General features: G+C 35.2%; 1 protein-coding gene across 1 annotated transcript in view; it reads left to right on the forward strand.

The window, feature by feature from the left end:
- PTPRQ (protein tyrosine phosphatase receptor type Q) overlaps nucleotides 1-24,130 on the forward strand; it is a 4,272,575-nt gene that overhangs the window by 2,592,359 nt on the left and 1,656,086 nt on the right. Inside the window, exon 24 of the mRNA XM_044087226.1 lies at nucleotides 19,000-19,244. Coding sequence (XP_043943161.1) covers nucleotides 19,000-19,244 — 245 coding nt within the window. The remainder of the gene's footprint in view (nucleotides 1-18,999; nucleotides 19,245-24,130) is intronic.

The raw sequence follows: 24,130 nt of genomic DNA on the forward strand, positions 1-24,130 counted from the left end.
GGAAGACTTACACTTTAATTGATGTATATTGGATACCTGGAATTGGTATTAATACAGTGAAACATCATCTTGATAAGATCATATCATTCTCTATAGGAGATATTATTTTAGCTGGTGACTTTAATTGTATACTACATGAAAGTAATACTACCACTATAGGGAAAAGAAGAATTACATCTAATGCAAAACATTTAAATGATTTTGCTAATTCTTATAATTTGAATGATATTAATAATCAGATAGATTCAAAATCATTACCATACATCTTTTTTTCTAACAGATACAAAACTTATTCAAAAATAGATAGGGTCTTTATTTCTAACCAGATGGTAACAGATTTAATTAATTCCAAAATCATTTCATGTCCTATATCTGATCATAATTCAATTGTTTTTGAATTCATGATAAAAATACTCATAATGTTCAGATCAAAAGGATACCAGCATACTTAACTCAACTAAAAGACTATAAAGAATATATACTTTCAGAAGTAAAACATTTTTAGACATAAATAATACTCCTGAAGTCTCCATTGTTTATGTTTGGGATGCCTTAAAATCATATCTATATGGACAAAGTATCAGATGGTATAATAATAAAAGGAAATATTGGGATAAGGAATTGTTAGATATTCAAAGTAAATTAGACTCCTATAAACATAATAATAAAGAAAATATTATAGACAAGAAAGTTATTGAAGAAATAAACAAACTAAATGAGAAATACAAAGAAATTTTAACTCATAAAGTTAAAATAACTTTAGAGAAATACAAGTTTTGTCTTATTCAATAAGCCCCAAATACTTACATAGACTTAAAAATAAAACAAAAAGGTTGAATAAACAAAACCATATCAAAGAAATCTTTTCTCTAAGGAAAAGAAGAATGTTTCTAGTATACCAGAAATACTAGATGAATTTAGAAATCACTTTCACAAAATTAACCATAATAACATTAACATGGAACCTAAAGATAAAATAAAGGAGTTTATAACCACAAACATGAATAAAAGCAATAAATAACAGATTAAACTATTGGACAAAAGTATTTCATATACAGAGGTTATCACACAAATAAATAAGCTTAAATCAAACAAAGCACCGGGTAATGATGGTATTATACCAGAGATATATAAAATCCTTTCTAAAAGTACATATTCATTAATACATAAGGTTTTTATTTTGGCCCAAACTGAGTTAATAACCCCCCCCCATCTTGGCAATATACATTTATTTCGCCAATTTTAAAACCTAATAAAGATCCAACTAGATGTTCTTCATATCGCCCATCTCATTACTTAATGTTGATTATAAAATGTTTATGAGTATCTTTGCTGATAGATTGAAGACAATCATTCCCAGCATTATAGATATAGATCAGACAGGCTTCATTGTAAATAGAAATACTTTTGATAATATAAGAAGAACTTTAACATTAATAGATTTTGCAAATAGGAAAAAGAAAGATTTAACACTTATTAGTCTTGATATAAGTTCAGCATTTGATTCAGTAAGTTGGGACTACCTGTTTACCTTAATGAAGTGCACAAACTTCTCAGATGCATTTGTATATCTAATTGAGCATTTATACAAAGGAACGCTGGCTTATATTAAGGTAGAAACATATGTTTCACAAAAAATACCCATTCTTAAAGGTACAAAACAAGGATGTCCACTTTCTCCACTATTATTCACTTTAGTAATGGAGCCTTGGGCTAATTTGATCAGAAACAGTACTGACATAGAAGGTTTTGAAATAGATAAAAATACAACATCTAAAATTCAACTTTTTGCAGATGATGTTCTAATTACATCAGCAGGATCTAATTCTTCTATGCAGTCTCTATTTGATAACATGATGAATTTTAAAAGTATTTCTGGTTTAATATTCAATGAAGAAAAAACTAAAATACTACCTATATATACATGAAAAAATATTCTTATTAGTGATTTTACTAAATATGTACCCAATTCAGGTCAGATAACTTATTTAGGTATAATACTATCTAAAGATATTAAATCTATTATATATAATAATTATAATACCTGTTTTCTTAATATACAAAATCTTTTTAATACCTGGAATAATATGTTTTTTACTATGGAGGAGAGATTTACAATTATTAAAATGATAATATTCCCCAAGATTTTATACTTAATACAATCAATAATACTTCTACCTACAAAAATAATTATCAAGAAACTGAATACACTAATGTTAAATTTCCTATGGGCACCTAATAGACCTAGGATTGCATTAAAGAAACATACTAATAGCTGGTCTCAAGGGGTATTTCTTTTCCAGACTTTAATTTATATACTATCTCTTCTATTGTAAAAGTTATTACTTTATTAATAGATCAGTCATATGTCAAAATGGAAAGATTATTGGGAGCTAATTAGTATGCACTTCATGAAAATCTCCTTAACACATAAAAATATGATTGTAAATAACTCCATGTTATGGTTACTAAAGGAATTTTGTACTTCACCTATTACACCTAAACATATGGTTTGTTACCCATTAAATATTATTATTAGTTATCGTAACTTTATATTCATGCACCCTAAGTATAGGGAATGGAATTTTATTGTATTCCTATAATGTATACTCAGGGTATGCTTTTGTCATCTACTTCTGAAGGAACTCATTTAGCTATAGATAATGATCTAAAGTACTGGTATCAGTTGATATCTGATAATAAAGTTAAAAATCTAGATTTTTAAAACAAGAATTTGATCTAAGAGAAACTTGCTGGTTAGAGGTTCAGACCTTTAGACAACATCTCATTAATAAAATAGATCTAATGTCTATAACAGTTAAAGAATCTATTCCAACACTGATTGATTACTTGATATTAAATTTACAACATAAAGTTTCTGATAAAGGTAAACTTTCATACATACATAAAATTATCAGACAAGAAACTTTTTACAGTGTAGATTCATACTGAAATTATTTCACTTCTATTAATGGGGACCCACCAAATCAACAAGATAAACAATATATATTGGAATCTGCTTATAGAACTACGTCTTCCATTGTCTGGAGACTTTATACATGGAAATTTTACATAGATCTTTTATACACCTTTGATGATGAATAAAATAAATAATAAAGATAATTTATGTAAGAGATGTAATGTAGAAATTAATGCTGACTGGGCTCATATGTTTTATGACTGTATAAAATTGAAAGAATACTGGAAGTCAATTAATGAATTTTTGCAGGCTCTTTTACAGATAATTTCATTATTTCTAAATCTCTTATATTATTCAACACACCTGTACCTCAAAGTGTTAAAAGGTTAAGCTTCCCTTGTTATGGTCTATTCTAGCAGTGGCTAGGAAAATAATAACTAGAAATTGGATTTCAGATACACCTCCTTCGTTCAATGAATTTAAAAATGTTATGAATATAGTGTGCCATATGGAAATAAACACAATTAGGACAAGAACAAATAGAAAAACTTCTTATTATATTGTATGGGATAATTTACAAAATTTGTTAAAAAAATTTTAATTTCAATAGCATGGTATTTTAGTTTAATTAATTGATCTGATTGTAGTGGATGTCTTTGTAAATACTTTAGTTGTTTTGTTGAATGTTATAATAATACCTATTTTTAATTACTTGTATAAAATTGTTATGATATTTCTCTTATATGTTAAAACAATAAACCTGTTTTGAAAAAAAAAAGAATATAAATAGACTTTTCTAATCAAATGATCACCGTTATCTTTCCAAGTTGTTGACAGATTGTAAACAATGCTGTAACAGCATCATTTTGCTGTATTTAAAATAGCTATAATTCCATCATTTTATATAAAGTTATTAGCCAGGCTTTCCACGACTTATTTAATTATTTAACTTCACTTTCAGAATGGCTGGATCTAGATCAGAAAACATGCCTTTTTGTGTATAAGTGATATTATGGTCCTTCTTATAAGGTTTTTATGTATATTCCTCATAAATTTTCTTTTTTTTTTAATATTTACCATTCTGCAAGTCCATTCATTTTTTTTTCTTTTATCGGACACATTTTTACCTGGATATTTCCCCTTAATATCATCAATCAATTCAAAGGGATCTTATGTGTTTCCCCATACAATTATTTTCTTCTAATTTACTGTTCTTTTAACATGCCCCTCTTTCTCTTCTTGCTATTCTCAGAAACTCTGCTCTCAGTTAATGAATTGTTCCCTAGCTCCATTGACTTCTGCTCCCTTTCTTTCCTTGGCCTCTTCTAAAAACTCCACACACAGCCATTTTGCATTCTTAATCTTCTTTATGTTTTAAATATTTTGATACCACCTCCTTGTCAATATCATGAATTTCTGTACACAGGTTTTCAAGTACCTATCCACTAGGTGTAATCCCTTAAATATGTTCTTCACCTCCACTGCATAGTCATATAGAATATTGTTGAGATCATACCTAGCTGGCCTGGAGGCTTTTCTTATTTTCTTTAATTTGATTCCAGATATTTTCTAAACCATAGTCAGCTTTGAGTCTTATTCGCTGTGACTATAAAGAGCTCTTTCAGCTTTGACTACTAAATATTCTATAAAATATTCAATAAATATAAAATAAATATAAATAAATATAAATATAAATAAATATAATAATAAATATAAATATAAATAAATATAAATTAATATAAAATATATAAATATTCAGTCTGATTTAAGTACTGATTATGTCTGACAGTCAATTGTAAAGAGTATCTCAGGCTGTTGAAGACAAGTGATTTCAATGGCCAGTACATCATCTTGGCAGAGTTGTACTAGTTTGTTTTCTGTTTCATTTCATACTTCAAGGCCAAAATTGCCCATTATTCCAGTTATTTGTGGCTTTCCAATTTAACATTGCAATCACCTATGATGAATGTAATATGTTTATACTCTATTCACATTATGATACAGATCTTCATAAAGCTGGTCATTTCACCTTTATTTTATTATTTTTTTGTAGTTAGAGCATACATTTGTATCACTGTAATACTGAATGGCTTGACTTGGAGGCTTAATGAGGTCATTCTATGATTGCTAAGGTTGCAAATGAGTACTGCGTTTGACAAACTTTTATTAACTATGAGGGCTGCTCCAATTCATCTACAAGATCTCTGTCCACAGTAGGTCTGATGGTTATCTACTGTAAAATGACCTTTACAGTCTATTTCAGTTCATTAATTCCAAAGATGCAGATGTTCATTCTTGAAATCTCATCTTTAACCACATTAGTTTTAACTTGGTTCACAGCTGTTACATTCTTTTTTCCAGTGCTGTATAGTTCTTTGCAGGACTGGACTTTGGCTGTCCATTTAACTTTAATCCACCCGTTTCTTAACAACTAGAATTGCTCATACTTGACCTGTTTTCTTCCTCAGTACTATGCTAAACATGTTCATATCTGATGGTCTCATCTTGGTTCCAGTATGAGATATTAAAATGCAATCACTTGAAAATCATTAGATGAACAAAATAAAATTTTTTTTTTGTGCAGTAGGGAAAGTCCCCTTGTACCCTCTACATAGGGAGATATGGAGCCAAAACCCACCCCACAAATTTATGTATTCCAACTCCAGGGTCACATCACATATCATGCAGAAAGGAGACTCTCCCCAAATCCGTACAACTTGGGTCTCAAGCAATCCTTATTTTTGCTCTAATAAGAGTGATAACATGATTTTTCAGGAATTGCAGTTTAAGGATCATGTCACCTAGAAATATCACATGGCATAAGTCTGATTGCTTTTGTTTATAGTTTACTTTTTTGCCAAACTACTAGATTGCCATTACCTTCTTCAGTGCACTGTATTTATTACTCTGATGTTTTTGCTATGATCTGACAGTCTTAGGTAGCCCTAGATATTATGGCTCATAACTTCATTAAGATAATCAAGCATAAGGTACTTTTCATCCACACCCCCCCACTAGCACATAGCTAGTTTATTGACTATGTATACCCTTTATTATTATGAAAAAAAAATTACATGTACTTTATTGATAGCTTTGGATGCACTTCTTAAAACTGTATAAAGATCACTAGCATCATACCATAAGATACAGCCACAACTGAACAGTATTTATGATAAGAAATATTAACCACCAGATAACATATTCTAAGTCAATATGCACAATCTGTTCAGAAGCAAAAGTTATCTGAATAATTTTACATTAAAGTGTTACCAATCGCACTAATAATGCAGATTGTGCTATTAGAAAACAACTTTGTATTTCAGCACTTCATCTAAAAATGTAATGCTTGTTGACCTTGAAGAATAAATGGTCTGTATTACATTAAAATATCGGTGTGCTCCTGATACTGACATAACATTTCCTAAATTAGATCAGCTATGTAATAGAGAATGGCTGGCACACAATAACAACAGGTTTATAGTTACTAGTCATGCAATTCTGGAAACCATTAAGGAACCTAGTCAGAATTCCAACTGTTCCAAACCACTGTCTGGTTAGGTGACTTGCTCAGTATCACACACCAGGAAAATTAATGCAGAAAGATTTAAACCCTCTATCCTTGGCACAGGAAGCATCTCATTAACAAATCAGAGCTTTAGTCCCCTACACTAGCTACCAGACAGTAACAGTCCTTAAATAAATGCATAAATCCTTTGCAATATGATATTCTAGGGAAGACTGTATTGCAATAAAATGCAGCAATGAATACATAATGATGTTGAAGATCAGACAGTTCTGATCATCATCCCAATTAATGCAGACTATAAATGTCAATCCCTTTGCAGTTGCTGTAGGCTGTAATAAAGATACTGCAAACATGTATTATAAAATGCAGTGTTTTTAGACTATATTTCATAATCCAGGTTTATTAATGAATGGATTCATACTTTAGTGCAATGAATAAAGCAAAACAATTAAATACAGTATAAATGTTGCAGCATCTTTTGTTCAACAATCTACCAGTCCTACAAAAATCAGAAATATTACTGCATATAACTTATTGTTTTGGGGGGAGGTGCTTACATGCTTGCAGGATGACTACATCTCATTTTGGCATTCATATGTCTTTCCTGTCATCAAGAATAGCTATCCCCTCTGATATCACTCACAACAGGTCCAATATTGAATGACTGACAATGCCATATTGTTGCAGCAATATAGCTCTAGAGTCAACAGAGCTGGATTGTGGACAGATGGGGCCCTGTGTAGGGTAATGAACCATAAAACACTGTTCAAACCTGTCAGTGTATATACTATTTTCTTTTACTTTTATAATTATCACAGAGACTTCAAGAGATGTGCGGAGAATCATACTCATATAGCATATAGTGAAGTGCTAATTAGTGGCTATGGGAATGATGCAGGAATCCAAAAATCAGATGTTTGCTAACAGTCTGGGACAGCCAATTGGATTCAAGTGTCCCTTTTCAGGACAACCCAGGAATACTACCTAGTGAAGTAACTTAGTCATATTCACACAGAAGATGAACAAAGGCTGGTGGTTACAAACCCTGTACTATAGGAATTAAGCATTTATTTTATGTTTTCATTAGCTTTATTTGACAAAAACACCTTGAAACAGTAACAAGATAATTATTATGAAAAACATCCAAGGAGATAAAGGGAAACAGGGTTGTAAACAAAACATTAACCACAACATGTTACTGAGTGTAGAAAAAAATACTAATTAGTTTCCAAATGTGAGGGAGGGGGGACTTCTCTAATATTACCAATTATCCCAAATAGACAGAAAAATATAACACAGACCACAACATATTAGTATATTTTCTGTTGATTTTAACAAGTCACAAAGCTTTTTTTTTTTTTATAATAGTGCAATTCTTTGCTGATGTCCACATTCAGTGGTCTCCAACATTTAGAAATGATTGGCATTATTAGTGTTTGTAAGTAAAATATCCTGCAGAGTTCTATAGGGAAGAGTTCTGAAGAGTTCACTTTTAAGTTTAACATCCAGAAGGCAGAATTTGTGGGAAGGAATTGGTTTTCTAATGGCCCACAAAGCTGCATGGTAGACTTTATCTTACACTTTTTGACTGTGCACGACCATAGTAAGTGTTCATAGTTGGCAGCTGGCTGGCCACATCTCCAACATGATCAATCTCCCCATCCCCACACTTTTCCTCTTACTGGGGTCATATATACTAAAAATGGAGATTTTTGAAGTGTATCAGTTTTACTGGTGGAAGGGTACTGCCCAGCATACTAGGGATTAATAGTGTTTGCTAGTTCAAAGGAAGCTGATCCTTATTTATGAGCCTGGACAACTGTATTATATCCCCATCAAACATATCTTTACTATAAGTATCCAGGACTTGATAAGTTGCTAAAATTTGGTGATCCTTCATTGTAAGCCTTGGGTGCATTATATAATTCAATGTATTCATGTTATTATTTTCTCTTATGTTCATCAAAGGTGATCCTAGGCTTCACAGCTGTAAGTATTGCCCCAGTGTATTTTGAGATGCAGGAATTTATTGCAGCATTCAGTATAGGTTAGGAATAAATTTTCCTTTTGTATCATAATATCAGTCCAGTAGTAGATTACTGCATTGATTCAGTGCTCCCAATATAGCACCTTATTGTCTACTTTATATAGATTGTTTACCCAAATGCAGTTCTTGTACTTGCAAAATTAGTTGTGAGCAGTCTCTATAGTTTCTTTTCTGAATGACTCTGTAGATTCCGTCTGCACTACATATTGTATTTTTTGGGTCTACAATCCTCTTTCACTCAGAAAAAATACATCTGGAGCTCTAGGGAGCAGTAAGTCCCTACAGTCTACTGCCTGTTTCTCCTCTCCTTCCTCTTCTCTTATTTCTGTTGATAATAACCTTTTCACATCTCCATGACATGATCTTCTGTACCAGTAAAATGTTTCCTTTATCTCCTTTGTTTTCAAATGAGAAAAGATCCATCTCATCTAGCCCCTGGTTGTATTTCTTTCTCTCCATCCAATAGATCTTTAGGTGGCTTTTCTCTGATTTCTTTCCAGCTGCCTGATGTCCCTTTGTTTGTATGGTCACCAAACTGTACAAGGTACTCATAGTGTAGTCGAATCAGGGCCCTGAGGAATGCTAATAGTTTTCCTCTTGTTTTCTGAGTCTGTCTCTCCAAGGATCAATCAGAGTTTTCTTCTAAATGACTATAAACCTTATTGGCATCAGTTCCAGTGTATAGTGTTAGGATAGTTTAACTTCGCCAAGTCTTTTGGGTTCCTAATACCATGACAGGAATGGACCCCATTCCTAAGTCAAAGTATGATTAAAGTTCATGAAAATAGTATTGTTTCAATCTTTGATATTAGCCAGAAGTGCTCTTTGCAGTACCTGCAGTGTGCCAGAACTGATTCCTTCTGCAATTCATAAGGAGTTACATGTATCAGTAACATATCTAAGTATGATGTCAATTCTTTTTTTATAAGACCCATTGCAGCTACTACTTTTGGGACCATCCTTCTTTCACATTGCTCTTGTTTCTGCCTGTAAATCCTGGGATTTTATGACTTTGTGTCTCTCTGTATGCAAGACACTATAGTCATTGGTTGTAGTGATTTCAGTGATCAATGTACTTTTGTCTTCTTTTCCTGGACTACTATATCGGGCTTTCCCGCTTCTATTTTTTGAACTGTTGGTAATGGGTGATCCCACATGGTATAAACTTCATCATTTTTTATAAAGCTTTGTGGCTCATGTTTCCATTGCTTCTCAGCTACTTCAGTATTATAATGTTTGCATAATCCACAATGAAATAGTATTGCTACATTATTATGACTTCCAGCATACAGTCCTCCTGTCATTAGTGTATCACACCCAGCAACAAGATGTGCAACAGTTCTGTTTTACAAAACCTGCATTTGTCTGTTTCTCCTACATGGTCAATGTGAACCATCATGTACATAGTCCATTATCTTGGGATGCCAATAATGACCTTTCGTCTTTTGGTTTAAATTTAAGTTTAAATTCACCTCTCCTTAACTATATTTCTGCATTTGGTCCTGATCGACATGAGGTAGTTCCAAGGGCTTTCTGTACTTGCAACTATATTTATGCATTTTCCACATTGCTTGCCTTCTCATCTAATCCTTTACCTTATATTCTTTCTTTTGTTTTTTGACACATTCAGTTGCTGCTTGATTTTTATCTACTTCTAGTTTGATTTCCATTCCCACTTGACACTAATATGCTTCTGCTAAACTAAGCAGGAAAGTCATCTTAGACTTATTCTCCTCATGTCTTAAAACATTCACTATGTTTGGATCTTGTAAGTCAACAGATATGTATGCAGTCCTACGACTGTGGATCTATACGTGTAATCAGTTTCAAGGAGGCCCAAACCTCCTTTAGAATGGGGAATATACAATGCTGGTATACAATGATTTTTATAAATCATTTAATAAGCATGAAGCATTTTTCTTGTTTTTCTGTCCAACTGATCCAATACCTTTTGGGGCTAGTCAATCACATCAAAACTGTAAGTTAGGACAGGAAGAGCAAATTGGTTTATAGCTGCAACTGTTCTTAGATGTCAGTGCTGTTTTCAATACTAATTTTAGTCTTCTAAAATATTCCTTACTCTTGTTTTTTTTTTTTTTGCATTTGTTCATGTTTTACTGTTGATCTTTCATCAATTCTCAAATATGTATACACTCCCTCTTGTTCAAGTTCCTTTATATCACATTCCTGTCCCTGACTGATATTTTCCTGGTGCTGCAGTTTTCCTGCTTTAAAGGCTGCTTTTGTACATTTATCAAGACCAAATGCTGTTCTTATATAATTTGAAAAAGTTTTGACTCCTTGTAGTTGTGTTTTCATTTCCTCATCTGATGAACTATATCATTTTGAATCATCCACAAAAAGAAGATAAGAAGTTTTTACACTTTGTTGTTTTCTGGGAGCCATATTGTAGCTATAACCTTATCTATTAAGTAGATAACTTAACAGGTTAAGGACAAGAGAAAAGAGCAGTGGTGACAAAGAGTCACCCTGGAATATTCCCTCTTTCATTTTTTTATCCCTGGAATAATAACTTGTCCTTTATAATGGGTTAACTACAAAGGGTTTCCCATTGATTCATGGTTGCTAAAATGTAATCAATCATTGTAGGGGTGTATCTTATACATTTGTAAGCACTCTTTTATTCATGAATGTGAGAAGTTATCAAATGCTTTTTTTGTAGACTATCCATGCCAGACTAAATTAGAGTCCTCCCCTTTTTACTGTTCCCCATTATGTCCTTATTTAACAAGAAATGATCCTTTGTTCCATATGACTTTCTTTCATTACCCTTTTCTTCTATTGCCATGATTGAATTTTCTTCTAAATGACTATAAACCTTATTGGCATCAGTTCCAGTGTATAGTTTATAGATCGACTGAAAGTAAGTTATTGATCTATAGTTTTAGGATAGCTTTCAGGTTCGCTCTTAAGGAGGAGTATTGTTTTTCCTCGTGTTAAGCAGGTTGGCATCTGTTTGGAGTGTGCATATAAATAGTTTTTACTCATAGCTAATTCTTCATGTAAAGATGTTAATACTTTTAGCCAGAAGTTAGGTACTGCATCTGGGCCGGGGGTTTTCTATTTAGGAGATTTTCTTAATCTTGTTTCAATTTCTCTGTCCGTTACTTCATCCCATTTCATATCCTGTACATTTGAACTTATTCTTTCTTTTACTTTTTAATCCATTCAACATCTTTGTTATGTTCCACAGGATCTTCATAGATATTTCTCCAAAATGTGTCTATTTCTTCTTTGTTTTAGTGGTGTTTCAATTCCTTTTGCCTTGTTTCCCAATTCTCTATAAAATGTTTTTAGGTCATCAATACATTGATATTTTATACTTTTTCTTTATATTTATTTGCATATCTTGCCTGTACTGATATCTTTGTTTTATTATTTGAAATAGTATAGAACAGATCCTGATCTGTTCTGATATTGCTCATTGCTTTTATTACGTCTATCTTTCTGAGGATTTTTGTTGATCTGTTCCCTCTTCTGTAATCTTCCAACAGTAACACTTCTTGCCTTGATTGCTTTATAGTTTTATCTATTCGATACTTTCATGATGGTATTTGATTTTTCCTCTTCCTTTCCCTTACTGCCCTATATTTTTGTGTAAAACTTTATCTGTTATTAATTTAGCTGTACAGTGCTATAACCTATTTACTTCTCTTATATCGCATGAGTTTCAATGAACAGTCCGATTACTGTGTTCATTTGTTTTATCAGACTTCTAACACTTTGGGTTTTATTGACTTTTTGTAGTCTATTTCTTTCACTGATCTTAATATGTTTATCTATAACTATTAAATCAAGCAACTCTTCCCTTATATAATTTTCTTCTAAACTGAGGGCACATTCTCTGTCCTCCATTTCTTGTGGGTATTCTACAGAAAGTTCCAGAGCATCTTCCTGTGCCATATACTTATGGCAACTCACTGAACTATCAATCAACAACACTGACTGCATCCGAGTTGTCACAGCTCCTTCCCTTGGTGTGCAACTCCAACTGAACTTTTATACTGATTTCCTACTGAAGGCTCCAAAGTATCTTCATATGGCAACTGAGCAGATGTTTCTCATTCTAGTGGTTTCTCCTTAATTTGGGTATTCATTATTCTTTCCTGCTGTGGTGTTATCAGAGTTAGATTTTCTACACTAAATCCTTTACTTGGCAGATAAACCATAACCTCAGTTTCTATTTCTTTAACTTCTCCATTACTAATCCTCCATTCTACTTTCCTTCTTTGTTTTCTTTGTTTTTGTATTACAAAATTTGCCATATCTAGAAGCTTTTGACAGTTTTTCTTGCGCAAGTATTTAATTTCTCTCAGTCCTTTTGCATATCTTCTGTCTAGAAATTCTGGGCTTCTTGCATAATAGTAAGAATATATAATTTCTTTCTTCTCCTCAATAGTCCTCTCTATCCTCTTCATGGCTCTTTTTTGGCCTATCAGTTTTTGTGCTTTTTGTGGATTACTACTTCCTTCTACAACAGGGGGGCCATCCTCACCCTGGGCCTGGCTTGGTCCCATTGCAAGAATGTTTCCGTGTCTTGAGGATTTAACACTGTCATTTTTTCCAATCCTGGCACCAGTGCACCTACTAGGGTTAGGCATGTTTTTATCCTGGGAAAGCAGTATGAGGATTCATATTTCCAATGCTTGCTACACATCCCCAAGTCTTCCTGTAAGTGTCCAAGGATGCTCACTTACAGTCTGTATTGTGTATTTTAAACACTGTTCCAACAATGAAAATTCAGACATCAATTGCTAACAGGACTGAGCTTCAGAAGCCCTGCTCTAGTGGCACACAAGGCTGCCCATGGTATCAACTGTTAGAAAATAAACAGCCTCATATAAAACAGGTGTTTTTGGAGGGGACAAATCCCCTGTGCCTATCACACCCATGTAGTTATAAATATACTAACGCCAAAATCAGACAACAGTGAAGAAAAGACAAATACTCTTACCCCACTTTTAGCCAATCTCAGCTAAACACTGTCACAAAAAGTTGGCAGTAATGTAAATGAAAATATGAGCCTTTCATTCTCTGTCACTTACACTACTCTCTTTAAGTGGAGCTCACCAATGGTATAAGTCTGGCCATGTAAAACATGCCAGTGGATTGAATTCCAGCAAACTGAAGAACACTGTACATATGGTATATAACAGTTGGTAGAAAATTAAATCCATTCATCTTAATTCATCCAAAACCAACTATCAAAATCACATTTAAAAAAATCTCAAGATATGGAAAACACAACCCATTTGTACCAATTCCAGTTGAAAAGGCTTTTTAGCAACAAAAATTCTGATCTGATGTTGTCTTTTCATCCGTTCCTCAATGTATGGGTCTTCTCAGCTTTAGATCTGTTGCTCAGGTTCCTGCCCCTACCCATAACCCCTTGTGCAAGGATCGAGCTACCTCAAATCTTGCTTGCCTTCATCAGCGCTTGATGGATCTTTGGAGTTCAGGAGTTGTTTTTGGATTAATACTCATTTTTTTTTCCACTAGATAAGTATCTTCCATATTTTTTTCACCTTCTCATCAACTACATTACTGTTTCCTTCCCCATTTATCTATGTGTGTGTGTGTGTGTGTGTGTGTGTGTGTGTGTGTGTGTGTGTGTGTGTGTGTGTGCGTGTGTGTGTATATATATATATATATATATATATATATATATATATATATATATATATATATATATATATATATATATATATATATATATATATATGGGTCCTCTTAAGTAGATCGAACATTTACAAGTTTGAACCACAAATGGCCGAGACCATATGTTCAAACTTGTAAAAGTTTGATCGGAATGAATAGAGATCTCCATACAATGCAGAAAATGAAGATTTCCCATTTCTGCAATGTAGTACGATCTCTTGAGTGGGTATATTTAAGTAAGGCCCCCATGTGGGGGCATGGAGGGGATGTAGCCCCCCCTGCTATAGATGTTTAGTTTTGTGTTTTGTTGTTTTATGTGTTTCTACTTCAGTGTTCGAACTTTTACGAGTTCGAACATATGGTCTCTGCCATATGTGTTTCAAACTTGTAAAAGTTTGATCTAATGAAGTAGATCCATATATATGTATGTATATGTAGTACTTTTTCTCCTTTCTAATAATGTATTTTTAATTGTATAGAGTTTCACAACCTTTCAGATCATTCCCTTTCATTCTTTCCCTTTTTACATTCTATTTGTGATTGAAAGTTTTTTAAAAAAATGTGTGGCCTGCTTAAGCAAAATTCCAAATTCAGGCACACATAAGAAGAGCATGTATTGTCTAGTGCCTTCTCATCTTGATGTTAATTGTTCCATTTGCAAGGCTTGTGGCCAATAAGCCATCATGGTGAAACAGAATAAATTGATTGTAAAGGGTCTCCTTCAGCCGACCATAGGAGGGAAGCCCTCTTCAGCATCAGGGAAGTATGTGGCTGCTGCTTCTTCTTCCCCCTCCCCTTAATCATCATCTAAGAAACCATACTAGTCTAAACACTCAGAAAAAGAAAAGGAGAGGAAAAAAAAGATAAGAAAAATCAAAATCTTTGAAAAAGAGGTACCTGGATCTAGCATCCTCAATAGCTCTGCCAGCTAAGACCTACATACCTTAAGAGCCAATGCTTTTCTTGTAATTCCGCCTAAGTTTTCCCCAGATCCTGTCTCCCCCAGCTCAGGTCTCCAGTCCTACAGGATTGGCCATATTATCCATCAAGACCTTCTTTTTCAGCTTCATCTCTGAGTTCAGCTAGATCTTGTTGGACTCTTACTGAAGCTGATGTGGACAGGATGATGAGACATTTCCCTTGTACCCAGATCCAGTTGGGTGTACTCCCATCTCTGACTACTGTCGGATTCAGTAGAACTGTTTTTTTTCCCTCAATTACTCATGGCACCTTCTCCAATCCAGCCAATCACATCAGAACCCCTGGATCCATTCAGATTAATTCACCTAAGACCAAGCTATCAAAAAAATCACATTTAAATAAAACCTCAAGAAATGTAAAACCCAACCCATCATATCGATTGCAGTTGAAAAACCTTTTAACAAGAAAACCATTGAGCTGTTGTTGTACTTCTGTCCATTCCTCAGTGTATGGTACACAGATCCAAGCTTTGTCATGTTCAAGCTTTGGATGCAGCACTCAGGCTCCTCTTCCTATCTATAATCCTTTGTGTAGGATCGAGCTACCTCAGATCTCATTTGCCACCATCAGATTGCCTATGGTGAGTTCTCTAACAAAATCAGTGCCAACTCCATCAGATTCACATAACCAGACCATTGGCACAGTTTCAAACAAGATTGTATCAGATCTGATGTCTTCAGATACCTTCCTTTATCTACGGGCATTGGCACTTGATAAGTCAGCTCCAGTGGCAGCCTTGGATCCTAGCCAAATGACTTCTAGGGTTGAAACACCTTTGAGAGTCTCTGCTGAGACAGCAATGCTCCCTGGAACCATGTCAAGCTCAGCATTCAAGTTTTTTAAGAAAATGCTGTCTTATCCTTTACAGAGAGGTCTTTCCTTTCAGAGCCAGGTTCAACCCTTTCCCATAGGTTTTCCCAGGATCTGCACCCAGCTCTCCTAGTACCAATGGGGCAATCAGTTTGTGACAGCCATAAGCCTATTCACCCAAGAGAGATGCTATCTGTTCCCAAGTCTTCCCCCAAACAAGCTCCATAGGAGGTTCATAGGAAACATAAGTAGAAGAGGAGAAACTTGAATTCCCCTAAGGAATCCCTGACCACTGACACTGATTTTGATAATGGAGAAGTTTCTCCCAGATCCCTCTCAAGGACAGCTTGTTCAGAAAGATTTTTAAATTCTTAGACAGAAAGGAGGTAGGTCTTCCAAAGAGTCTTTTCCTGAGGAATAAGATTTTCTTGAGACTTTTAGTTCCGGCCCATCTACCACTTGGGAGGTTCCCCCCAGCTGATGAAATTATTGACCTTATCTCCTCCTGAGCATGGAAGGAACCAGTCACCTGATAAGTTTTTGGTTTTACCTAAAGACAGACCCCTTTGAAGTAAGACTCCTGCAGTAGATCCCATAGTAGTGGTGGCAGCCACTAAGAAGGAGCTCACAGAAGAAAGCTCCTCTGTTCATCCACCAAAGGGAGAGTCTTGTGCATTGGACAGCTTTGGGAAGCATTGCTATGCCTCATCTACCTTTTCAGCAAGAGTGCTTGATTATGTGGCATAATCTACTCACTTCCAGAGAGATTTGACAAAGGAAATCTCCAATCCTCTCCCAGGAATCTGGCTGAGAATCATAGAAAATGCATTGATTTACAGTTGTCTCCCCCACAGTTGCTAGCTAATGCCTCTCTATGCCTTATCTAATGCCACAGATGGTGCATGTAGAACAGCTGGCACAGGCATTTGCATACCTGGATGCAGCCATGTGAGTTCACAGAGCATTTCAAGACATACTTTATCAATACCCCATAAGATGCGGTATCAAATCCATCCTTGTTTGGTCCAAAAGTCAGAGACAATCTTAATGAGTGAGAAGGATGGCAAATCCCTATGTGCCTTGGGGATCAAATTCTCTACTCCTGAAAGAAACTTCTTCACTAAACAGAAGGGAGGAAAGAGAATGTGGTTTCATAAATCCAAGGGATTTGCATATGACACTTATGGAGAAAGAGGTCCCCAATGCAGTGAGATAAACTCTTTTAATAGACATCTCCCAAGGGGCAGAGGTCATCCACAAAACCAATGCTTCAGGTGTCCCTTCTTGGAATAGCCTTTCCAGTGCTCCTGAGCATATGTCCAACTGCAGCTCTCTAGAGCAGTCATTAGCTGCTTATTCCTGCATCCAGCAACCTGGACATCCCCCACTCAAGACAAATAGGTACAGAGGATCATAACCATCATCAGTGCAGAACAGTTGTGTTAATCCATTACGGTATGGCTGGGATTGTTAGTGGAGACTGAGAGAGAGAGAGAGAGACAGAAAGTCAATATTAAAGTCACCTAATAATAGTTTTTCATGGGAGATATTGGATTCTACCCAGAAAAGATCTTCTGATTGTTTCCAGATTGGATATAAGCTCCTATTATGCTTAAGGATTTGTGTTTATTTAGTTTAAAAGTAGATATGAGGATTTTACTATTGTTGAATTGGAGGGAGGAGGTGTTAGAAGTGATGAGATAAGCTGTAGAGTGTTTTTATAGACTATTACAACTCCACCAGCTTTCTCATGTTTTCTGTGTGCTCTGTGTGTGTTGTAATGTGGTACATATATGTTATATACAGAAAAAAATGACAAAAAAACTCCAAGAGGTATATCACTAACAAGCAGATATGAAGAGATTACTAAACCTGCAGAGGGAACCGACAAAATAGTTTTCACAGAAAAGGAGAAGCTGAATGCCATGCCATTTTATAGCTATAGTAAAAGCAATCTACAGTTTACAAATAATTGCAAAACAGTACCAAAACCCATTTGATGAGCTAGTGAAATATATTCCTCGTACAATGACTTTTATTGTGATGCTATGTTTTGCATCATGTTATGTAAAGTTAAGGGTTCTTAGCACAAGCTAGAACACTGAAGTACTTTTATCCACCCTAGGAATTCAACAGAGGAAGATACAGGGCACATTTATATTGAAAAGCAACATTTGCACTCATTTTTTTCAGTCTGTAGGTAAGGTTTACTTATAGGTGCAACAGTAAGTTCATCCATTTCAGTATGATAATGTGGCATAAATAATGCCAAGTGAAGCACTTCTCATTCAAGACTTCTCCCAATGTTTGTCAGTCAGCAGAAACAGTATAAAAGGTACTGTGTCACTGTTTATTACACAAGCATTGCAATTTCTCTGTCTTTATTACTGTATTTTTTTCAGTGTTGCTTGTTAATAAAAGTTATATAAAAAGTATGCAGTAAACAGTTTCTGCTCTTTATCATACAAGTAGGGTAAGTAGACAAAGTTTTTATTCCATCTCCCAGGTTAAATGGACCATGTCAGACTGACTTCACATGTATTATCCTGGAAATTTCATCTCAGCACATTCTCTAAATCCTTAGATCAGAAAATCCTCGCTCTCTCTCTCTCTCGCTCTCTGTCCCAAGATAGTGACCAAGATATACAAAAAGCCATCTGTTCTTCCATTAGTTATCAGAGGGTAACCTTTCTGGCTTCATGCCTGCCCCTCCCAGTCTACCTGCCTGTTTGAGAGTTCAGACAAACCATTTATTAAAAATACCCCAAACTGCAGTCAAAGCATTGTAGTGTTGAAATGCTTTCAAGGCTCAGCTGTGACTACAACAATCAGTAGGCCAGAACACTTATTTAAATAAGCAAGGGGTTCCTACATTTGACAACTATGCCTTAAAATGGGAATTTATCAGAGAGCAGGCCATATGGTACAACCTGAAATAGGAGAATGTTGCATAAAAATGGACTTTGGTTAGAAAGTGGTACAAGCTGCGGTTATAACATGTATTAACAAAGATAATATTATTTTTCACCCTTTTAGTGCCAACTGATCCTCCTAGCAATTTAACATTCCAAAAGATACAAGATGAAGTAACAAAGTTCCAAGTTACTTTTTTGCCACCATCTGAACCAAACGGAAAAATTCATGTGTACCAGGCAGCAATCTTCAAGGAAGAAAATCCAGAAGAGGTTATGATCCAGAACATCAGCGTAACTGAAACTACAAATAAGTCCATTACTGCCATGATTAAAGGCCTGAAAGGAGGAAATACATACAATATAAGTGTAAGAATGTCTATATTTGTTTTATGATGCAATAAATTCAAGATATGACTTGAAAGTAGTCACAAATAAAAATGACGTATGAATTAATAGCTTTACCATTTGACTTATAATATGCTTACCAACACTCACTAGCATCAGGAATTTGTTCAGTTTTAGGTTTTTTGTACATCCTGAAGAGTGCTATAGGCTCATGGGTGAGTACTAGGCTAACAGACTTTGTGGGCCATATTAAGCCTAGCCAATTTCCTTCAAAGGTGAGAATTAAAACCTGTACCTTGTGTTGTTAGAATGTTTTTAGGTTCTTTTTCTCAACATGTCTTGTTATCCCCACATAAAATGCATCAAAGTATGCATGTCTGCATACATATATCTACACACACACACACACACACACACACACACACACACACACACACACACACACACACACACACACACACACAATAAACTTCCTCCCTATATACACCCAACCCACCCCCTCCGCAAACCCCACCTTTCCTATACAACACTCTTCAAGCTCCTCTTCTCTACTCTCTGTCCACATTAGTCCTCCATTTCCTCCTTTTATCTCCTGCTGCCAAGTTGTTTTCCAAATATATTTTGTAGGTCTTTACATAATGCTGCTATTAACCAATGGTACTCTGTTTAAATGTTGTATATTTGTTTATTACTTGTATACCTCTGTTAATTACTTGAAAACATCTATTTACTGTGTTCTTTATGTAATTTTTCTATAGGTTTTAAATTGTGTATGTTTGTTGATTACTTGAAAACATCTGTTTACTGTGTTCTTTTTGTAATGCTGGGATTTTTCTACTGCTTTTCTCCCCGGATCTCTACTGAAAAGGGGTAGGTTTCTCCCCAGTCATACTATCATGGTAAACAAATATAAGAAGCATCTATAGCAAGATAGCTGAATTTCATGCATGGTTTGCCCAACACTCACCTGACATTGTGTTACTAACTGAGACCTGACTGAAAACTGAAACTAATGATAATAACATACCCCCTCCTGACTACAAGATTTATAGAGCTGACAGAAAACATAAGACAGCTGGAGGAGTTGCAGTACACTATAAAAATACCCTTCAACTCTCTACCTCCTCACCAATTCAACAAAACAGAAATCCTGGTCACAACTCTGACTAAACCAACACAAATCTGTGTACATTTTAGGAGTCAGTATCCCTCCTGGTAACAATCATACCTCATCCTCTGCTGGCTCACCTCTAACCTGCCTCAAGAAAAATTAATACTAGGCAACTTTAATATTGACCAGCTCTCACTCTCTTCTGCAACTCATCTCAAAACCTAAATCTGTACAAACTTAATCAACTGATCACCTCTTCCACTCACCATAATAATAAAAACAACAAAGGAACCACCATAGACTGGATACTGTCCTCTACCCCAAGTAAAATCTCTTTAGGAACTTTCCCTGACTCTTTAAGTAACCATCTCCCATTGTTGGCTTTAAGAAAACAATCATTCAAAAAGAACATCATTAATTACAGTGTGACACATAACCTTTCTAATTTCAAAAAAAATACATCACTGTCATATATCTCAAACAGTACAACTGGACAATGTAAAATATTTACCTCTTGATGATGATGTATCCCACTTTAATATCATATTCCTAGACATTCTAATGAACTGGCAAAAAAAGAGTTAAGTCAAATCCTGTTCCTTGGCTGCCCAAAAGTACCAAATATCTTATGAAATTTCAAGATGCTGCCTGAAAAACCTGGGCAACAAATAAAACTCAAGCTAATCATCAAAAATGTAAAGAACTCAGAAAGAGAACTAAATATCAAATTAAATCTGGCAAAGAAACTACTACATGAATCTCCAAAGTAATTATCACAATAACCCCAAATTATTCTGGTCTTAGATAAATCAACTCCTAAACCCGGGCTGACAAACATAACTCTTACTAAGAATCAATTCAAACAACCCCGCAGACATTGCCAATGCACTTCACTACAACTTGTTTAGTTTAATTTCATCCTTACTCAATAGCAGCAAACAGAACAATATCCACTGCAAATTCCAACCCCTAAAATCCCCACACTCCCTATTCATACAATCAATGCCTACTTCTACCACCAATAAAACTTCTGCGCAAACTAAAAACCAGCTTCCTAGCACCTGCCAATTTACCAGGTGAATATCTAAAATTTGCAGCAGTGGCCATAGCCTACTATGTCTCTATACTGATTAACCACTCTAGCAATTAATCCTATGTAATGCTCCTATGAAAAGAATGCTGCATCCTCCCCAGCCATAAAGGTGATCAGTTAATTGAGCTCACTAATTACAGGCCCATTGCCATTGTCTCTCTTGTCTCCAAGATAAGGAGTAAAATGTATTCAGTCCCAGTAATATCACTATATCACCCCAAAAACACTTTCTGTCCATACGTCAAGGTTGTCCCTCCTTAGTTTCATTTATACAAGCAACACAAACAGAGCTGAAGGCAACCTAGTATCAGTCCTCTTTTTTGATCTCTCTAAAGCTTTTGACACTAACTTCCACATCATTCTCTTACAAAAACTCTTTAACCCAGGCCTTGAAAACTCCTCCTTCTCTTGGTTTTCCAGTCACCTTGGTAATCTCCATAATGCAGTGAAATGGCTGACTGACATCTCAGTATTTCTCCCCATAGTGGTTGGAGTTCCAAAGGGATCCATACTTGGTCCTATCCTGTTCAGCATATTTGTTAATGACACTTAGAACTAGGAACCCAACTGACAAACCCTTACACAAAATCTGCAATGGTAAATGAATGGTACACAAACTCCTCCACCTAGATCATGTTGTTAAAAAAAAATACCAAAAAAGTTGGCACTGTCTATAGAGCCGAGCCATTTCTATCTAAAATAGCCAGGTGTCTTACTGCCACCCTTCTCCTCCTACCTGCACTGCTCAAACTGAAACAGGGCTACAACAGTGTCACAAAATCTACACCCAACCTGCCCATAGATCACACCACTGTCTAGCTCTTAGATGCTGCCAGTGGCTTGAACTACCCCATCAACTCCTATACTCTGTCCATAAATTACTATATAAACTAAATGACTGTCCATCCTTAACAGCCCTAATACAATCTTACCACCCAGTAATGACTCTGCATTCTTCGGACAAAGCACTGCTACTTATAACCAAACCTAACAGATGGGCTGTCTGCTCCTTATACTCTCACATAGTGTCCAACCCTGGAGCTCTATCCCCCCTAAAAGTCAGACAGGCACCATCACTAAAGTCTTTCAAGCCTCACCAAAAAGCATACGTTCTAAAATCATGGTGTAGCAAATGATCTCCACCTGATTAAAACAGCTTTCCTTGCCAAACTCTTTATCCCTTCTAAAAATAGAGTAATTGCATGAAATTACAACCTAAAATATGTCTGAATATGGTGTCATTAATGTACAGAACAACTGTCATTAAAAGATTTTTTGTTATAGAATTCCACTACTGATTTCTTGCTCTCCATGTTTATATCTATACTGTATAAAACTGCCACATCCCCATGCTTAAGTATATAGTATCTGTTACATATCATTGTCACTATTCAATTGTATTGTATTGTACTGAAGTTTTCTCCCGAGACATCCACTGTAAATTGATCCTGAGCCCAGTCAGACTTTTCTGGTAAACAAAAGCAACAAATAAATGAAATAAATATGTGTGTGTGTGTGTGTGTGTGTGTGTGTGTGTGTGTGTGTGTGTGTGTGTGTGTGTGTGTGTGTGTGTGTGTGCCTGTGTGTGTGTATATAAACACACACACACACACACACACACACACACACACACACACACACACACACACACACACACACATATAAAAATACACAGTAACACACTTATCCTGAACTGTAATCACTATAAAGTAATTCATGAATTTACTTAGCATTAAAGACTATATGTGTGTGTGTGGGGGGTTGTATGTAGAGTTAGATAGGTAGCTATACAGCCAAACAGCCAAACAGAGTGGACCTTATGGTTATCTAAAACCTGTAGAGTTAGATAGGTAGCTATACAGCCAAACAGCCAAACAGAGTGGACCTTCTGGTTATCTAAAACCTGGAAGTCCAAATCTTTGGTTAATCTGTGATGCAGCAGTGTCCCTACTAACAAAAAACCTGCTAAATAATTCATTTTCCTGTGACCTGATTTCTCCTTGCTTTTATTATACTTTTATTTCAGAGTAGTTAACTGAATAAAACTTCAGGTAAAAATAAAAGACTGAAATTTATTGTATGTACTGTGTTAGCTGTACACACTTTTGTGCATTTATGTAATTTTGCTGAGCAACTGTTTGCTGGTTTTACTCTAGTGAGAGGGCAGGGCTCCAGGCCATTTCTATGCCTCTGAATGCTGTAGAGCCTTTAAAAGTGTTGTTGTTATTGGCCAGTGAGCCCTTTTAAGCATTTTCTCAGCCATTTTCTGTGTTGCTATACATTGATTGGGGGTTGCAATATTCTGACAAGTTGGAGGTGCGTTCATCTACATCTCTGCTCATACCTCCACCTGCTTCTAGAAACTGTATAGTCAGCTGTTACCAGTGGAACCTACTAAAGCCCAGAGCTGTCTTTAGCTACAAGATGAGCCACAGAATCCTGTTGGATTACTGTCCATTCCTCACAGCAGATCGTACTTGCCACTACTCATACATTCGCAGTCACCTTTCGAGCCAATAAGAACCCTTAGTTTGAGTGAAGAGATGCAAGCCATCTTCCCAAATTTACTCATTCCTATTTTTTTTACTCTAATAGTTTAGTCTGTGTACTCCTCCATAAATCATCTCATATGGTTCAAATATAGTTGTTTTTGTGTTAGTCTATATATCCCTCCATAAATAGGCTATTCTGTCTACTTACCAT

The sequence above is a fragment of the Protopterus annectens genome, chromosome 11.part0 (assembly GCF_019279795.1).
Source record: "Protopterus annectens isolate FY-2018-M chromosome 11.part0, PAN1.0, whole genome shotgun sequence".
Lineage (NCBI taxonomy): Eukaryota > Metazoa > Chordata > Ceratodontiformes > Protopteridae > Protopterus > Protopterus annectens.